General features: G+C 32.3%; 1 protein-coding gene across 1 annotated transcript in view; it reads right to left on the reverse strand.

Moving 5' to 3' along the window:
• Positions 1-5,738: 5,738 nt before the first annotated feature.
• Positions 5,739-15,178, reverse strand: part of LOC137642214 (neuroligin-4, X-linked-like) — a 51,529-nt gene continuing 42,089 nt past the window's right edge. Inside the window, exons 3-10 of the mRNA XM_068374748.1 lie at positions 14,728-14,925; positions 14,333-14,526; positions 11,577-11,655; positions 10,082-10,242; positions 9,578-9,784; positions 8,376-8,533; positions 7,252-7,367; positions 5,739-6,803 (exon numbers count right to left, since the gene is read on the reverse strand). Of these exons, the coding sequence (XP_068230849.1) occupies positions 5,986-6,803; positions 7,252-7,367; positions 8,376-8,533; positions 9,578-9,784; positions 10,082-10,242; positions 11,577-11,655; positions 14,333-14,526; positions 14,728-14,925 (1,931 nt within the window). The 3' untranslated portion in view covers positions 5,739-5,985. The remainder of the gene's footprint in view (positions 6,804-7,251; positions 7,368-8,375; positions 8,534-9,577; positions 9,785-10,081; positions 10,243-11,576; positions 11,656-14,332; positions 14,527-14,727; positions 14,926-15,178) is intronic.

The raw sequence follows: 15,178 nt of genomic DNA on the forward strand, positions 1-15,178 counted from the left end.
TTCCCACTGGGGTCCCCCATAATTGGCTTTATACAAGGGGTCCAAAGACTCATAAACGGGTAGTTTGCCCCGATAATCAGGGTCAGAAATGCATAAAACACAAGATAGCGAGTAGGAAAAATATATGGTTCGTGTATTTGGCTAGAAATTAAAGTATCATATATTTACCAGATATTGTCTCTACATGCAAGTGAAAGTAAGAAATAATTAGTAGCCTACATTTTCAACTGCATCTAATTTCCATTTATATGTAAAACTTAGAGAGAAAAAATGAATAACAATTGATATTTCACCATTTGTGGAAATTAGCTATGGTTCATGGTCATTTTTTTTTTTTTTTTTTTTTGTAATATAATGATGTCAAGAAAGTGATGCGATATGTTTTATTTTTATTTTTACAGCTATTAAAGTAAAGGAAAAGTTTAGGCATTGGGAATTGACTCCAGATAGGAAAGGGTATGAAGCATCTTGAAACCAAGGCTGGTAGTACGGTACGGCACGGTACGGAATGTTTTCCGTACTTCGTACCTGGTTAAAATACCGTACTGTAATTTCGTACCGTACCCTCAATTATATCCCGTACCGTACCGCACGGAAAAATAATAACACCGTAATTCCGTACTTTTATCGTACTGTAAGCAAACTTAATCTGAATAATTAGAATCCTCATTTTACGAAAATTTCCAAGTTAGCGGGTGCGAATTAGCAAGGGAACGTTATATGTGTATGTGTATATATTCAGTTTTAATGATTATGATAATAATGTTGATGATGATGGTAATATTATCAACAGTAACAGCATGCTTTTCTGATTTAAGAAAAATAGTAAAAGCTACTAGTAATGTCTAAGTGCATTAGAACTACTACTACTACTACTACTACTACTACTACTACTACTACTACTACTACTACTACTACTAGTAGTAGTAGTAGTAGTAGTAGTAGTAGTAATAGTAAATAAAAAAAAAGATGCTATATTAGTAGTTACAATTAATACTATTCCCCTGTTTTCGAAATTGACTATGAGTACTGTATTCACACGATGATTCATGAAACCTATTTTGCCTAGAAACTATTTATTCGGTACATGTAATACTATGCGTGAAATCTTACTCAAATTATTTCCCAGTATTATGATTATTTGCAAAGTAATTGTTCAAACCATGACCTCCTCTCTTGAGGATATTGATAAGAAAAGCAAAGTAAAGAAGAGTCTAACCATCAGAGGTAGGAGGTTGGCCAGGGCACCAGCCACCCGTTGAGATACTACCGCTAGAGAGTTATTGGGTCCTTTGACTGGCCTGACAGTACTACTTTGGATCCTTCTCTCTGGTTATGGCTTATTATCCCTTATCCTACACATACACGGCACAGCCTAGACTATTCTTTACATATTCTCCTGTTCTCATATACCTGACAACACTGAGATTACCAGACAATTCTGCTTTGCTCAAGGGGTTAACTACTGCAATGTAGTAGGGCAGTGGCTACTTTCCTCTTGGTAAGGGTAAAAGAGACTCTTTAGCTATGGTAAGCAGCTCTTCTAGGAGAAGGATACTCCAAAATCAAATCATTGTTCTCTAGTTTTGGGTAGTGCCATAGCCTCTGTACCATGGTCTTCCACTGTCTTGGATTAGATTTCTTCTTGAAGGTACACTATTCTGTCTTATTTCTCTTCCTCTTGTTTTTTCAAAGTTTATTATAGTTTATGTATGAAAGAATTATTTTAATGTTGCTGTTCTTAAAGTATTTCATTTTAATTGTTAATTACCATTCTTGTTGTTTATTTCCTTTCCTCACTGGGCTATTTTCCCTGTTGGAGCCCTTGGGCTTATCGAATCCTGCTTTTCCAACTATAGGGTTGTAGCTTAGCAAGTAATAATGATAATAATCAGTGGAACTTAAACCAACACCTAACGCTACCTAGTAATCAGCAACTGGAAAAATCTTTTTTTCTCTTAACATTCATAATGGCAGCATGTATCCGGAAAATAGCTTTCAATAGCGACTTTCTTCAAATCAAATATATAGATTCAAACTGGTTATGTAATACATCTTAGAAACATAAAGGCACTTATATCATCTTTCAGGCCTAGTTTCAATTAATTTAGAATGTACCTCAAACTGGAGAATGTGCAATATAAACATACTTAGGTGTCAAAAATTGCAGTAATTGATCTAGCTATCATGCTCATACTATCTTGTGTGACTGTTCAAGTTTACGTACGAGGGTATAGAAAGAGAATTTTTCTTAATGTGTAATCTCTGTTTCATCACTTACATGCATGTGCGTGCATGTAAATTTATGCGAGTGAGAGTGTTTGTGGAAAGAAGAGATAAAAATGATTTTTAAGAACGTAAGCATATACATACTTTACAGCAATAAGTACCAACCGAATCAACGTTTGCCAACTTACACATAAACTATTCAGTCTTATGGGGGACAGCAAAGCTAAATAAAGATGGTTGATTTCGGTAACAAATCAACAGCAAAATACTAATAGGACTGAATGATTCAGCAATCAGACTATGTAACGGCCTGACTAAATGTCAAGCATGGACAATAAAAAGTACAATGTTCAGTTTGTAGGTCGTATTTTCTTTTATCCTGCAATAAATGTTCACCACTAACACTAACATGGATATATAGATGACTATTTAGGAGATGACATTCTAAATATGCATGGTGTTTTATTATATATATATATATATATATATATGTGTGTGTGTGTGTGTGTGTGTGTGTGTGTGTTTATATACACCTCGAATTTCAAGTAAAGCAAGGTGCATGTTCAATTTACAGACATTATGCCTCCACGTTATATTAACGAATCAATGAAATTTATGACTCGACGATATTTATTCACTTCCAGTTGTCATAAAAGTTAACAAAAAGTTTAATTTCTTATGTTCAAAAGTAGGACTACAGATAATAGAAAAACGAAGAACGTACAAGTGAAAACATTTGTAATAAAAGCAATTCAAAGGGATTCTTTCTTTGGTTTTGTAAATACAACCGCCAGCGAACAACGCTTACTATAAAACAATCTTTTTCAAATATATACAATTGTTTAGTCCACATAGGCGTAAAATAATCTCACCAGAAAGTTCCAGAAACTGGTTATAGCAGAATAGTGTTCACTACTTCTGTGTCTACCATGCCTAATATAGCCATCAGAAACCCCCAACAACCCCGTGCACCATTCGGCCGAGTCAGTGCACTTGTACACTCAAACGTATAATCTACCTCCTATAATAAAGAGCAAGTGTCCAGTTCTCTCTCTCTCTCTCTCTCTCTCTCTCTCTCTCTCTCTCTCTCTCTCTCTCTCTCTCTCTCTCTCTCTCTCTCTCACTTTATATATATATATATATATATATATATATATATATATATATATATATATATATATATATATATATATATATATATACACACACACACACACACACACCGGATAATGGAGTAGGCATACCCTGGTAAAAAGGGGATGATTGTGCGCCTGTGTGGATATCTGTCTACATATTTACCCATCATTTTTGACGGGTTGCGTAAACTAGTGCATGAATATTTATCATAACACAACATGATCAGTACTGTGCAGAAGGCACGTTCACAATCAAGCATAGTGGAGAAGCCAAATGAATAATATAAGGTTATATGGTTAATGCTGTAAATGTTTGTAGCGTGATACCTCATGAATTACACACGGGCATATCAGTTAAGTAATTCCAGACATACACATGCATGGTATGTTACATATTGGAATGCCTAGAACCTTAGTGATCTACTTGAGCAGTCCCTGAAGCGGCAAAATATGAAGTGGTAATTGCTTAATGATATATCTAATCTAAGGTACGGTAAGGCACGGAGTTTTGACAATTTTTCCGTACCTTAATCGTACCGTACTTTACGTAACGTAATTTTGCCTATTTCTTCCGTACCTGAGGTAGTACCGTACCGTACTTTGACGAGATTTCCGTACCGTAATTTTGTACCGTACTTTTATAGGTCCACCGTACACCTTACTCCATACCGTACTGTACCGTAATGTCAGCCTTGCTTGAAACTGATACGTGAAGAGAGCTTGTGATTTATATTTTATGCATTTGACCTAAAGACATATATTTTATGCATTTGACGTAAAGACTAACGGTTAAAATTATAAATTGTACAAAAAGGTTGGGGTTGGGATTATGTTTGTTGTTTTAGTTACCAATAACAAATGAAATTTTACCATCTTCTTTTAAAAGTTTATCATTTTCTATGACCAAATTTCTGTGAGATACTATTTTAAAATGAGAAATTCTTGTTATAGCACTGCTAGTTTTCCTTCTATAGTAGATTTCATGGACTTTTCATACGAAGAGTCACATATTCAATTATTTACTATAGGATATTAAGAAAACGGTGTATTTCTTTCTTAAAAGTGCTGTAATAATTAAAAAGTGAAGCAGCTATCTAGTCTACGAGATAGTCTATCGATGGTCCCTTGAATTTACCTGAATTTGATGCAAAGAAAAGAAAAGATAAGTTATCCAAACAAAATTGCAGGACAGAAGCTGGAGCTAGTTACTTTTGTATTTATTATAATGTAATAATTTAATCACCATATCCACGTTTTTAAAAAGAGTTGTATTTCATCCTGGAAAACTCATTTCTTTTGTGATTTACCCCAAATCAAAGTTAGAACCTGGTATGACTTATTTGATTTTTTTTATGGAATTATATTTTGAGATAACAGTATTTTATTTACAGTATATTTTTTTAAAGTGTAACAAACTGATTCCCTTTCTTCAGGCATCCGTGCAAGATTATGCTAGTATGAATGAAATCATAATTACTTTGTAATCTATGAATTCACAAACACAAATCATTCTTATAATTTATGTTCAGAAGCAGTCAAAAGTCGAGAAATAGTATTTCATTGTAAAACATTCAACTTTATCAATATTCATCCAGATCATTTGAAAAAAAGGTCCACGGAACAAACTGGACTGGTATCAGTTTTTCCCTCTTGGTGTGTTAACAATATCCAATCAGCAAGTCCACTGAGATGACACAAGATGACTTCAAACAAAGTTCGTATTTCTATTTCATTTAGTGTGATAGACATTACTCATCACATTTAATGGGGGTTAGAGGTACGTACTCGAAGGAGTATAGAGTAAGAAAAAAAACTAGCGTTTAACAAATCGCCTTAAATCTTGTTTCTGAACAAATAGCTATCAATATTCTAGCTTGTGCTAAAGAGTTTCTTCAAGACTATTAACTTTCTTAGTTATCACCTTAATTTTCAGTTTAAAAGTCCAGATCCTCCACACATTTCAGTGTAAAGTTTTTGATAATGAATACGACCTCTGCTTGGTTTTGTAGGTTAATGAAGCTAATGTGTATATATAAACTTTTATTACATTTTTACAAAAGCTCAGATACCAATATGCACAGAGAAAATAGTTTATCCTAGTTAAGTAAAACTTTTACATAGTTAACTCAGCATTATCATCTACAGTACATTGGCTGCTTAATATTTGTTTATTTTCATCCTAGTTACAAATTTATCCTTAAAAAGTCCCGAAAAAGGGAAAATCCAAAATTCCTTTTAATAATAATAATAATAATAATAATAATAATAATAATTATTATTATTATTATTATTATTATTATTATTATTATTATTATCAATAATAATGATAATTACTAACAATAATAATTATATTTAGTAATATTTAAAACCTGTTCAAATTTCACAAATACCTTGAAAACTTATGAAGAAGAATCAAGCACTGTATGGCTGCTTCTTTAGGTTGTCTTTCTAAATGGCACGTGCTCAAAAGTTATCCATTATTTCATAGGCACTTTTGAGCTTTCCTTGATCTTGAAATTTATGAAAAAGTTCGGACAAGATTACATATACTTTTCACACCACTGACATGAACAAATAATATATTGGCGAAAAATAGGTGGCATAAAATTCTATCTATTGTTCACACTTCCATTTCTGAGGTTCTACTGCCAGAAAAATTCAAGGGGGCAAGTTGTCCATCAACAGAGGAGGTATACGAAGCCAGAGGCTGTCTCATAACATTTACTGCTGCCCGACATTGTGAAGATGCAGTTTGCACTTGCAGAACAGACTTGCCGGATGTTTTATCGAATTCCCGTTTACCTGTTGGCTGAGAAACATCCCTACCCACGATGTTACAACTACTTGCGTAATCAGGTGGCCAATCATGGAGACTATTCCCTTCGAAAGTAGCAGCTAGATCACTATGCAATGTAGCAGAACTCAGTTTACTGTAGTGATCTGATTTGTAAATGGATTTAGTTGGGTTTGCAGATACGCCCATTTGCATATCATTCCCATTTCTGTTGTTGGAATCGTAGCGGTAATATACAATCGTCAATACCAGCATGTTAAGTATAAGGAGTGAGCATGCAATTGCAACTGTGACACTAAAACTTGTCGTGTATGATAATTCGTTTCCCATTTGGCGCTCACTGTGCTTTTCAGAAGACCCTTGATCCGTACCCTTATGGAACTTATAGACAGCTGTTCTAGTGGAAGGGATATTGGTGGGAGGGGAAGCCGTGGCGATGGTGAAATCAGGTTGTAAATCTCTTGATAAAAAGTCCCTCTGAGATACCTGACCTGACAAGTAGTCCAACGGGAAATTTTTGGGCCATTGTTGGAAAGAGGATTCCTGACCATAACGGGAGCCAACCTTCTCTAGTTCTGGCACAAGCCAGGACCACAATGCCACGTTTCCTGCCCTGTAATGGTCTCTTGGACGACCATGATTACCTGGAAAAAAAAATAAAGTACAATAGTACGGGTCAGATCAAAATCTCGTTTATTTATTTTAGGGTAACCATTAACCAGGTATGAAATTAATTAATTTTCCTTGATTAATTATCTATTAGTATACTAAGATTCCCTATGTAAGAAAATCGGCTTTATCATCAGTTTATTTTTAGAGAATTATCTTCAAGAATGTATAGAGAGAGAAAAGTTTATGTTTGTTAGTGTGTTGAATGTTTTGTGTTTGTGTATGTATTAGTGAAGTTAGTCTGCTGCGTTTTGGATATGTGTAATTTTCCAGCTAGTGCTGGTAAGGCTTCTGTTTCTTAAGTGCTCCATGTGAGGAAGCGGGACGCATCCTTGTTATTGTTTTACAGCAACATTTTCCTCTGTAGAAAGAAGTAGCATTATAGCATAATTTTTCATATAAGAAAAATGTCCATTACATTACCTAGCTCATAATATTTTTGATGTATGGGATCAAACTTTGGCCAGTCTAGCGACAAGTATGTTGCATTGTTTTCTATATCGCCAAAGATCTTCACAGATGATAGATTCCTGGGATGCCTGTGGAAAATAATACTGTAGTTAACAAAAAGGAGCCTGTCAATTTTTTCATTCATATATAAAAAAAATTTCAGTAGATTTTAGTACATTTTAGTAGATACACGCATTCACACATACACCCTTGCTTATACAACATATAAATATACTATATATGTATATATATATATATATATATATATATATATATATATATATATATATATATATATATATATATATACACAGTATATGTGTGTATGTCTATAAATGGGTGTGCCTGTGTGTGTAAGTGGGTGATATTTTTGTCATTCACTATTGACTTCTTATTTATTTCAAATATCAGCCCAGGGTTACCTCACTCTTGCTATCAAATTTACACTACCCTGTGAATAATATATAATAATAGATAATTCTGTATCATAAGTTTATGCAAATTGTTTATAATTTGAATATATGACCTTTGGTTTTTCTAGAGACGTAAAAGCTTCTAATCCCTTCAACCGTTTCTCCCAGCGATTATTTGAAATTTATCTACTTTTGTGTTATATGGGAAAACTTAATGAAGTGAACGTGGATAATCTGTGTAAAGGAATATATTGAATATTCAAATTTTATCGTGATACTTATTAAAAAAAAAAAAAAAAAAAAAAAAAAAAACCTAGTGATTATGCATGGCCTGTTCGAGATAATGTTGCTAGGACTGAGAGAATAGAGTAAACAACGGCAAATTTAGATAATGATAAACTGCAGTGTACGTTCTAATATGAAATATAAATATGAATGGGATGATAAATCCTACATAAATAATTATGTAAACTGAGCGTTCCTAACTTTTGATGTAGTATCATTATTAATCAAAAGATAATGGTCATACGTCACCTAATATATTTTCAAAAGTTTTCTCGCCGTTTCGAATAGAAGAGAATTATTCATACCAGTTTCCATCGAAAGGAAATCAACAAATATTAACATAAATTCCTTCTTGAAACATAGTTAGAAGCCCAAAGTTCATGTTATCTTATTCCTTACCCAAACTTCATGAAGTTAGTCCAAAGCGTGATGATAGCCTCGCTAAGGACCATGTCTCTCTTTGTAAAGTTAAAGTTCGAAGTTGCTGGGCTCTGGGCTCCTAGAGGACCTCCAAATATATAAGACAACTCATTCATCGAGACTTCATGACTCATTCGCTGAAAGGCAAAAAGAAATCATTGATATGAATATTAATTTCAAGTCTTGAGTATTTTATCACATTTCCTAAGGCACGTGCTGATTTAATGCTAGATATTTCTAATATCAAATGTTCTGTCTGATTTACGCTGAATAATTGATTTATCCTTACCCAACTATTTACTGCTAAAACAGAAATTCCCTCATTGAAGTTTTTAAATTCCTTTAAAAACTATATATATATATATATATATATATATATATATATATATATATATATATATATATATATATATATATATATATATATATAATGTGTATATATTATATATATACTGTATATATATACAGTATATATATATATATATATATATATATATATATATATATATATATATATATATATATATATATATATATATATATATATATATATATATATATATATATATATGAATGCTCACCCACAAATTAGATCGGATCTAGATGCTTCCGTTATGCTCAAATGATGCTATTGCAGCAGAAATTATAAAACAAGAAAGTTATCACATTTTGATGATATGGAATCTTAAGAACAACAGTGATGAAGTCAATTCAGACAAACCATGTTTATGTAAAACCTGTTTGACTTTAATCCATCATGAGCACCTCTGATTGCTACACTACAGTAGTAAGTATAATATCAGCGCTTGCATTCTGCACATATTCACCAATGCTGTTGTTATTTACCTTTATTGTGAGGAGTAATCGTTAATTAGAGATTTTAATCAATGGTAGGAATGTGCTTGCATTGATACGATAATTCATTTGTGTAGTATTTAAAAGGTAATATACGGCAGATTTGCTCACACACATGTTTATATGTCCATGTACATAATGTTCCAAAAATAATTGTTTTTTTACTAACAAAATTTCCCCCGTATCAATTTTGTTCATTATTATAGTCATATGATATGAGGCCTAGTTTTGCTTAAACAGCCAACGAATTTAAGGCACACTGATAGTCTGAGTATCTATGGTTGCCCCTTTTATGCGGACGTTATTACCAATTGTTCATCACTTACCTCCGAGTAACGATCTCCAATCTTGTGGTCCAGAACATAGAAATAGGTTGATCTGTATGTTGTATAGATTTGACAGGCGAGCGCAGACATTGGAGAGACAATACTGGCATCGTGCAGAGCCTCACCCGTCAAATCTCTGATGCTGGTCCTATCCTCCTTCGCCCTCGTCCAATCAGTATACGCTGCTTTGATAGCCAAGGTTATTTCCTGGGGATCATAAAACCAGAATAGGCTTACGGAGCGATTACATCTCTGTGAGTAAAGGTTACCCTAAGAAATTTCTAAACAGTCTAGCCTGAATGATGAACGATTCTCTCCTCGTTAAATAAAACGGATTTCTGGTGAAAAAATTGGGTAAAGCTTGGAATATATAAGGCTACTTCTTCCAGAAAATACTCTTAAAAGAATTGCGATTACTGCATATGAAGAAAAATACAACGAAACGTTTTGAACTAATCTTTTTATGCTAAAAGAACAAGAAGGAACATTATTTCTTTAACTGACCGGCAGATGAAAGCGATAGTTATTCCTAATGAATGTCTCAAGAAGATGATTTCTGCGTTCGTCATCGAAGCCACGCAGCATCTCTTCCTCGCTGAACAACTCGAAAAGGTTAGCAGACATTGTTCCCATTAAGACATCGACTGGGGTGCGCCCTTCTCTTCCTGAATTTCCAGAGGAAAGAAGACACATAAACTGTAAACTTTTGAAAGCGTAAAATTCGTTGAAGCTTAAATGACGTTGTAAAGGCTGTTGCAAAACTGTAGGGCAAAGGTTGACGATGAATTCGTGTATTTTTGTATTCATTTAGCGTATATATATATATATATATATATATATATATATATACACATATATATGTATATATATATATACATATATATATGTATATATATATATATATATATATATATATATATATACATATATATATATATATATATACACATATATATGTGTGTGTATGTGTGAATATTTATTGGTATATAAATTTGTGTGTATAAATTCATATGTATACTCACATATGTATATATGAATGAATGTGTGTATGTATATACATATATATATATATATATATATATATATATATATATATATATATATTTTATATATATGTATATATATATATTTGTGTGTATAAATTCATATGTATACTCACATGTATATATAAATGAATGTGTGTGTATATATATATATATATATATATATATATATATATATATATATGTATATATATATATATATATATATATATATATATATATATATATATATATATATATATATAATGTGTGATAGAGAGAAGCTTCAGTCAATAAAACCTTAATTACCCAAAGCTGCTTCATACATCTACACAGAAACCCCCGACGCCATGGCACTATGACATTTATTTACATCTTGCATAAATTATATCACCTTTGTTCCAGTAATCATTCATCTAGCACATTGTGGATCTACCTCTTATTGTCTTCCATCCTCATAACAATTCAGAATAAAATATCTATAAACGCTCTCGTCCATCTTGTCATATAATTTCAACTTTAATTTTTACTGCTTTGTTCCTATACATTAATTTCATTATTTTTCCACTACGTCATTTACTCATTTACATTGTTCATAAGACTCATGTCATTAGCATTAACAAATATCCTTCTATTTGCTTTTACCAACTTATAGAACTTACATTAGGAAGAGTTCTTTCATTCTTTACCTATTTTGTGACTTATTTTCCCCTTATTCTACCATCAACTATTACATTTACTCCTATACACCTTTAGCGATCAACCCTATCCATTTCTCCACCCTCTATGTTAGCAATTATTATTTCATCTTCCTAGTTTCCATTTATATTAAAAAAAAACTTACTTGTGCTCACGTATACATAAATTTGTCTCCTAAAAAACATTTTTTCACTATTTTCTGAAGGTTTTAATAACTTTATACAATTAAGTATTGTGATTCTCTCTGTATTCTACTGATATTTTGATCACCTCCTTACCCATATTGATTTGTTGTTGCTTCCAGTCTGGCTTGATCGTAACGCCATCTACACTCGGACCGATTGTTTTTAACTGGACCTGAAAAAATACAGAGGCTTGATAAATTACTTACAATTAACTTCAAATTACTCATGAATGGACTCCTTTTTAAAATTCAAAAGGAGTATTTTTAAAGGTGTTTTAGATTGGACTTTATTAATGAATAGTAAGAAAAACTTACAAAAAAATCAATAACTGTTAAGCACTATGGATAATCTCTTTAGCTACAAAAGAACGTTATAAATATTAAATGATTAACTTATGAATATTCGTTGGCATATTCTTTTCCATTTAATGCCATTTTAGATGCATTAGTATCACTATGAAGAATTATGATGATATGGTAAATGATATTCCGCCAAATAATTACCTTTTACAACCCATAAGTGTTGGTAGAATAAATGAATCATCATATATTTCATTGTAGCCGATGATCAATTCTATCATAAAAGTAAGCAGACAGATAGGTAGAGAAAGAGTAGAAAAAAAATCTCATGCAAGGAAAAAAATAATTATCAGTATATTACTCTTCGAAACCATCAAAGCACGAAATGAAAAACTAACAATTCCATCACTGGAAATAACAGAAATATAAATGTGCATTGTGAACCCCGTACCAATTTAAAAGTTCTCTTCCCTGTGCAAGTGTAATGATGATATACTTTCAATAGGATTAAATGCAATCGTGCACAAGTAAAAATCGTTGATATGTCAATTATATCAGAAATTGACTATCGTTCTCTTGATGTGTATTTGAAACCCTTTTATGGGTGATATGAAGAGGAGAGTTGTATGCATGACTTCCAAAACTGCAAAAACTTTATACGACTTAGCTATATATATATATATATATATATATATATATATATATATATATATATATATATATATATATATATATATATGTGTGTGTGTGTGTATGTATTGATATATATATATATGTGTGTGTATATATATATACACTATATATGTATGAATAATAATATATATGCCTATATATATGTATATATAAATACGTGTATATACATATATATAGTAGATAGTTAGATAGGTAGAAATTCATAATCCAATATATATATATATATATATATATATATATATATATATATGTGTGTGTGTGTGTGTGTGTTTGTGTAAATATCAACCACAATGGCATTTTGATACCGAATTCTATCTTGGGAATATATATCCACCGGAATTCATTTTATGGTAATAGCTTTTGGCCGGGCAGAGATTCGAACCCCTACCTATTCAGCCGAAGACTATGCCTGCGAGGAGTCTACCAACTGAGCCATCAAGAGAGATATAAGTTTATGACAAGTCACTGTACATGAACAGATTCCTGAATTCGACAGGAATATGTACGGTGACCTGTCACAAACTTATAACCTCTCTTGATGGTTCAGTTGGTAGAGTCCTCGCAGGCATTGTTTTCGGCTGAATATGCAGGGGTTCGAATCTCTGCCCGGCCAGAAGCTATTTCCATAAAATGAATTCCAGTGGATATATATTCCCAAGTTAGAATTCGGTATTAAAATGGCAGCGTGGTTGATATTTACCTTGATTGAAATCACGAGTGTTAGTCATATATATATATATATATATATATATATATATATATATATATATATATATATATATATATATATATATATATATATATATCTATATATATATATATATATATATATATATGTGTGTGTGTGTATATATATATGTAACGTAAAATCAACAGAAAAGGGGAATATAAACGGAAAAAATGTAAAACACTACTCAACAATAATTAATTAATTTCCTTACCCAGCTACCCAAATCATTCCCGACCCATTAATTAAGAGGTGGTGAATATCAATATCATCGACATGAAAGGCCAAAACACGAGCAAACAAACATGCTGTGCGTTTGTTTGATCAACTGTCATAAAACCTCATTTGGGGCATGAACTAATTGATATTAATTTCACCAATTGTACCATTGTGTATTCATAGCAATAGATTTGTTGCTATGAAAAACTTGTTCGCGTATCCCCCCGGCGCTGCAATAAACTTTAGTTACAAGGATGGATTGGTATTATTCCTGTCTAATATTTGGTACTTATATAAGTCTTTTGTGATTATTATATAATTTATATGTTAATTTTAGAATGTATTAGGGTTCATTGGCTAAGGCACACACACACACATATATATATATATATATATATATATGTATGTATATATATATATGTATGTATATATATATATATATATATATATATATATATATATATATATATATATATATATATATATATATATATATATATATATATATATATATATATGAAGGGCCATGCATGAAAGATTCAGTGTTTTCCTTTTGGTAATTATTGTTTTCTTGATAATGATAATTTCTTCCATTTTGCTGAAAAGTTACTATATCTTTCGTTAATGAGTTGAAAATTGATATGGACTAAAGCCTGACAAAACTCACTGAATCTAATTTAGAGGAAGGAATATACGTTGATGTAGTTGATAATATATTCTGAATTTAATAGTTACACATTAAACTCAAAGCCGCTCCATGCATCTAAAATATTATTGAAAGAAAACATTCATGAATAATAAGTGTGTAAAAGATAATGTATTCTACATGCTACATTGCGTTAGCACAATTACATCCTATTAAAGATAAGTAGATCAGTATGGATACCCAAATACTGTCAAACTATAATTACCTTTATGATTTCTTTAACGGGTACTTTCCGAAGACATTGAAGCAGGTTTTCGTACTGATGATAAAGGTCTTTTGGAATAGTGCATCCAAACTGCGTTGCGATCTCAATTGCGTAATGAAGGGGCTCTTGAACTGACGCCCAAGAACTCAGGGCTGACCCAGACATAAGGATTGCTCTTTTAAACAAACCGGCTCCTGGTGATGAAATAAAGCAAGTATGAGTAGAAACGAATAGTAATGGATGCATGATGATGAGAAAGAGAAGGATGATAATGAAGATTATTATTGCTCAAGCAAATTTGCAACATTTCCACATGCAAGGAGCACCACACACAAGCATCATCATTTCTCGATCTTTCACACCGGGGCAGAACATTTACTTACCTACTCACTGACCTGTTGCAGTCGGTGAAACGATGAGGAAATTGAGGCAAGCTGCTCCTGTGCCGTGACCCATGACCGTAACTTGACCCGGATCACCTCCAAAGTGCACGATATTCTCCTGAACCCAATGAAGAGCTGCTAACTGGTCCATCAATCCAAAGTTGGTAACAATAGCTCGGCCCACCGGATCAATATTTGCATTGAAGAAACCTGAGGATTACGACAACCAATGTAGCTGCTTCAACTTCACTGCAGGACAAAGTCCTCAGACATGTTCGTATTCATGTCAGGGGTTTGGCCAATTTTCATCACCACGCTGGCTAAATGCGGATTGGTGATGGTGGGAGACTTTTGTTTGATCTCTCACAGCAAGCTAACCTAGTATGGGTGGCCCAGACTAGTACTGTATAGCTTTGCTGATACTGGCGATTTACAAACGCTTAAGGTTAAGGTATCCCTGCTC

The sequence above is a fragment of the Palaemon carinicauda genome, chromosome 6 (assembly GCF_036898095.1).
Source record: "Palaemon carinicauda isolate YSFRI2023 chromosome 6, ASM3689809v2, whole genome shotgun sequence".
NCBI classification, from domain to species: Eukaryota; Metazoa; Arthropoda; class Malacostraca; order Decapoda; family Palaemonidae; genus Palaemon; species Palaemon carinicauda.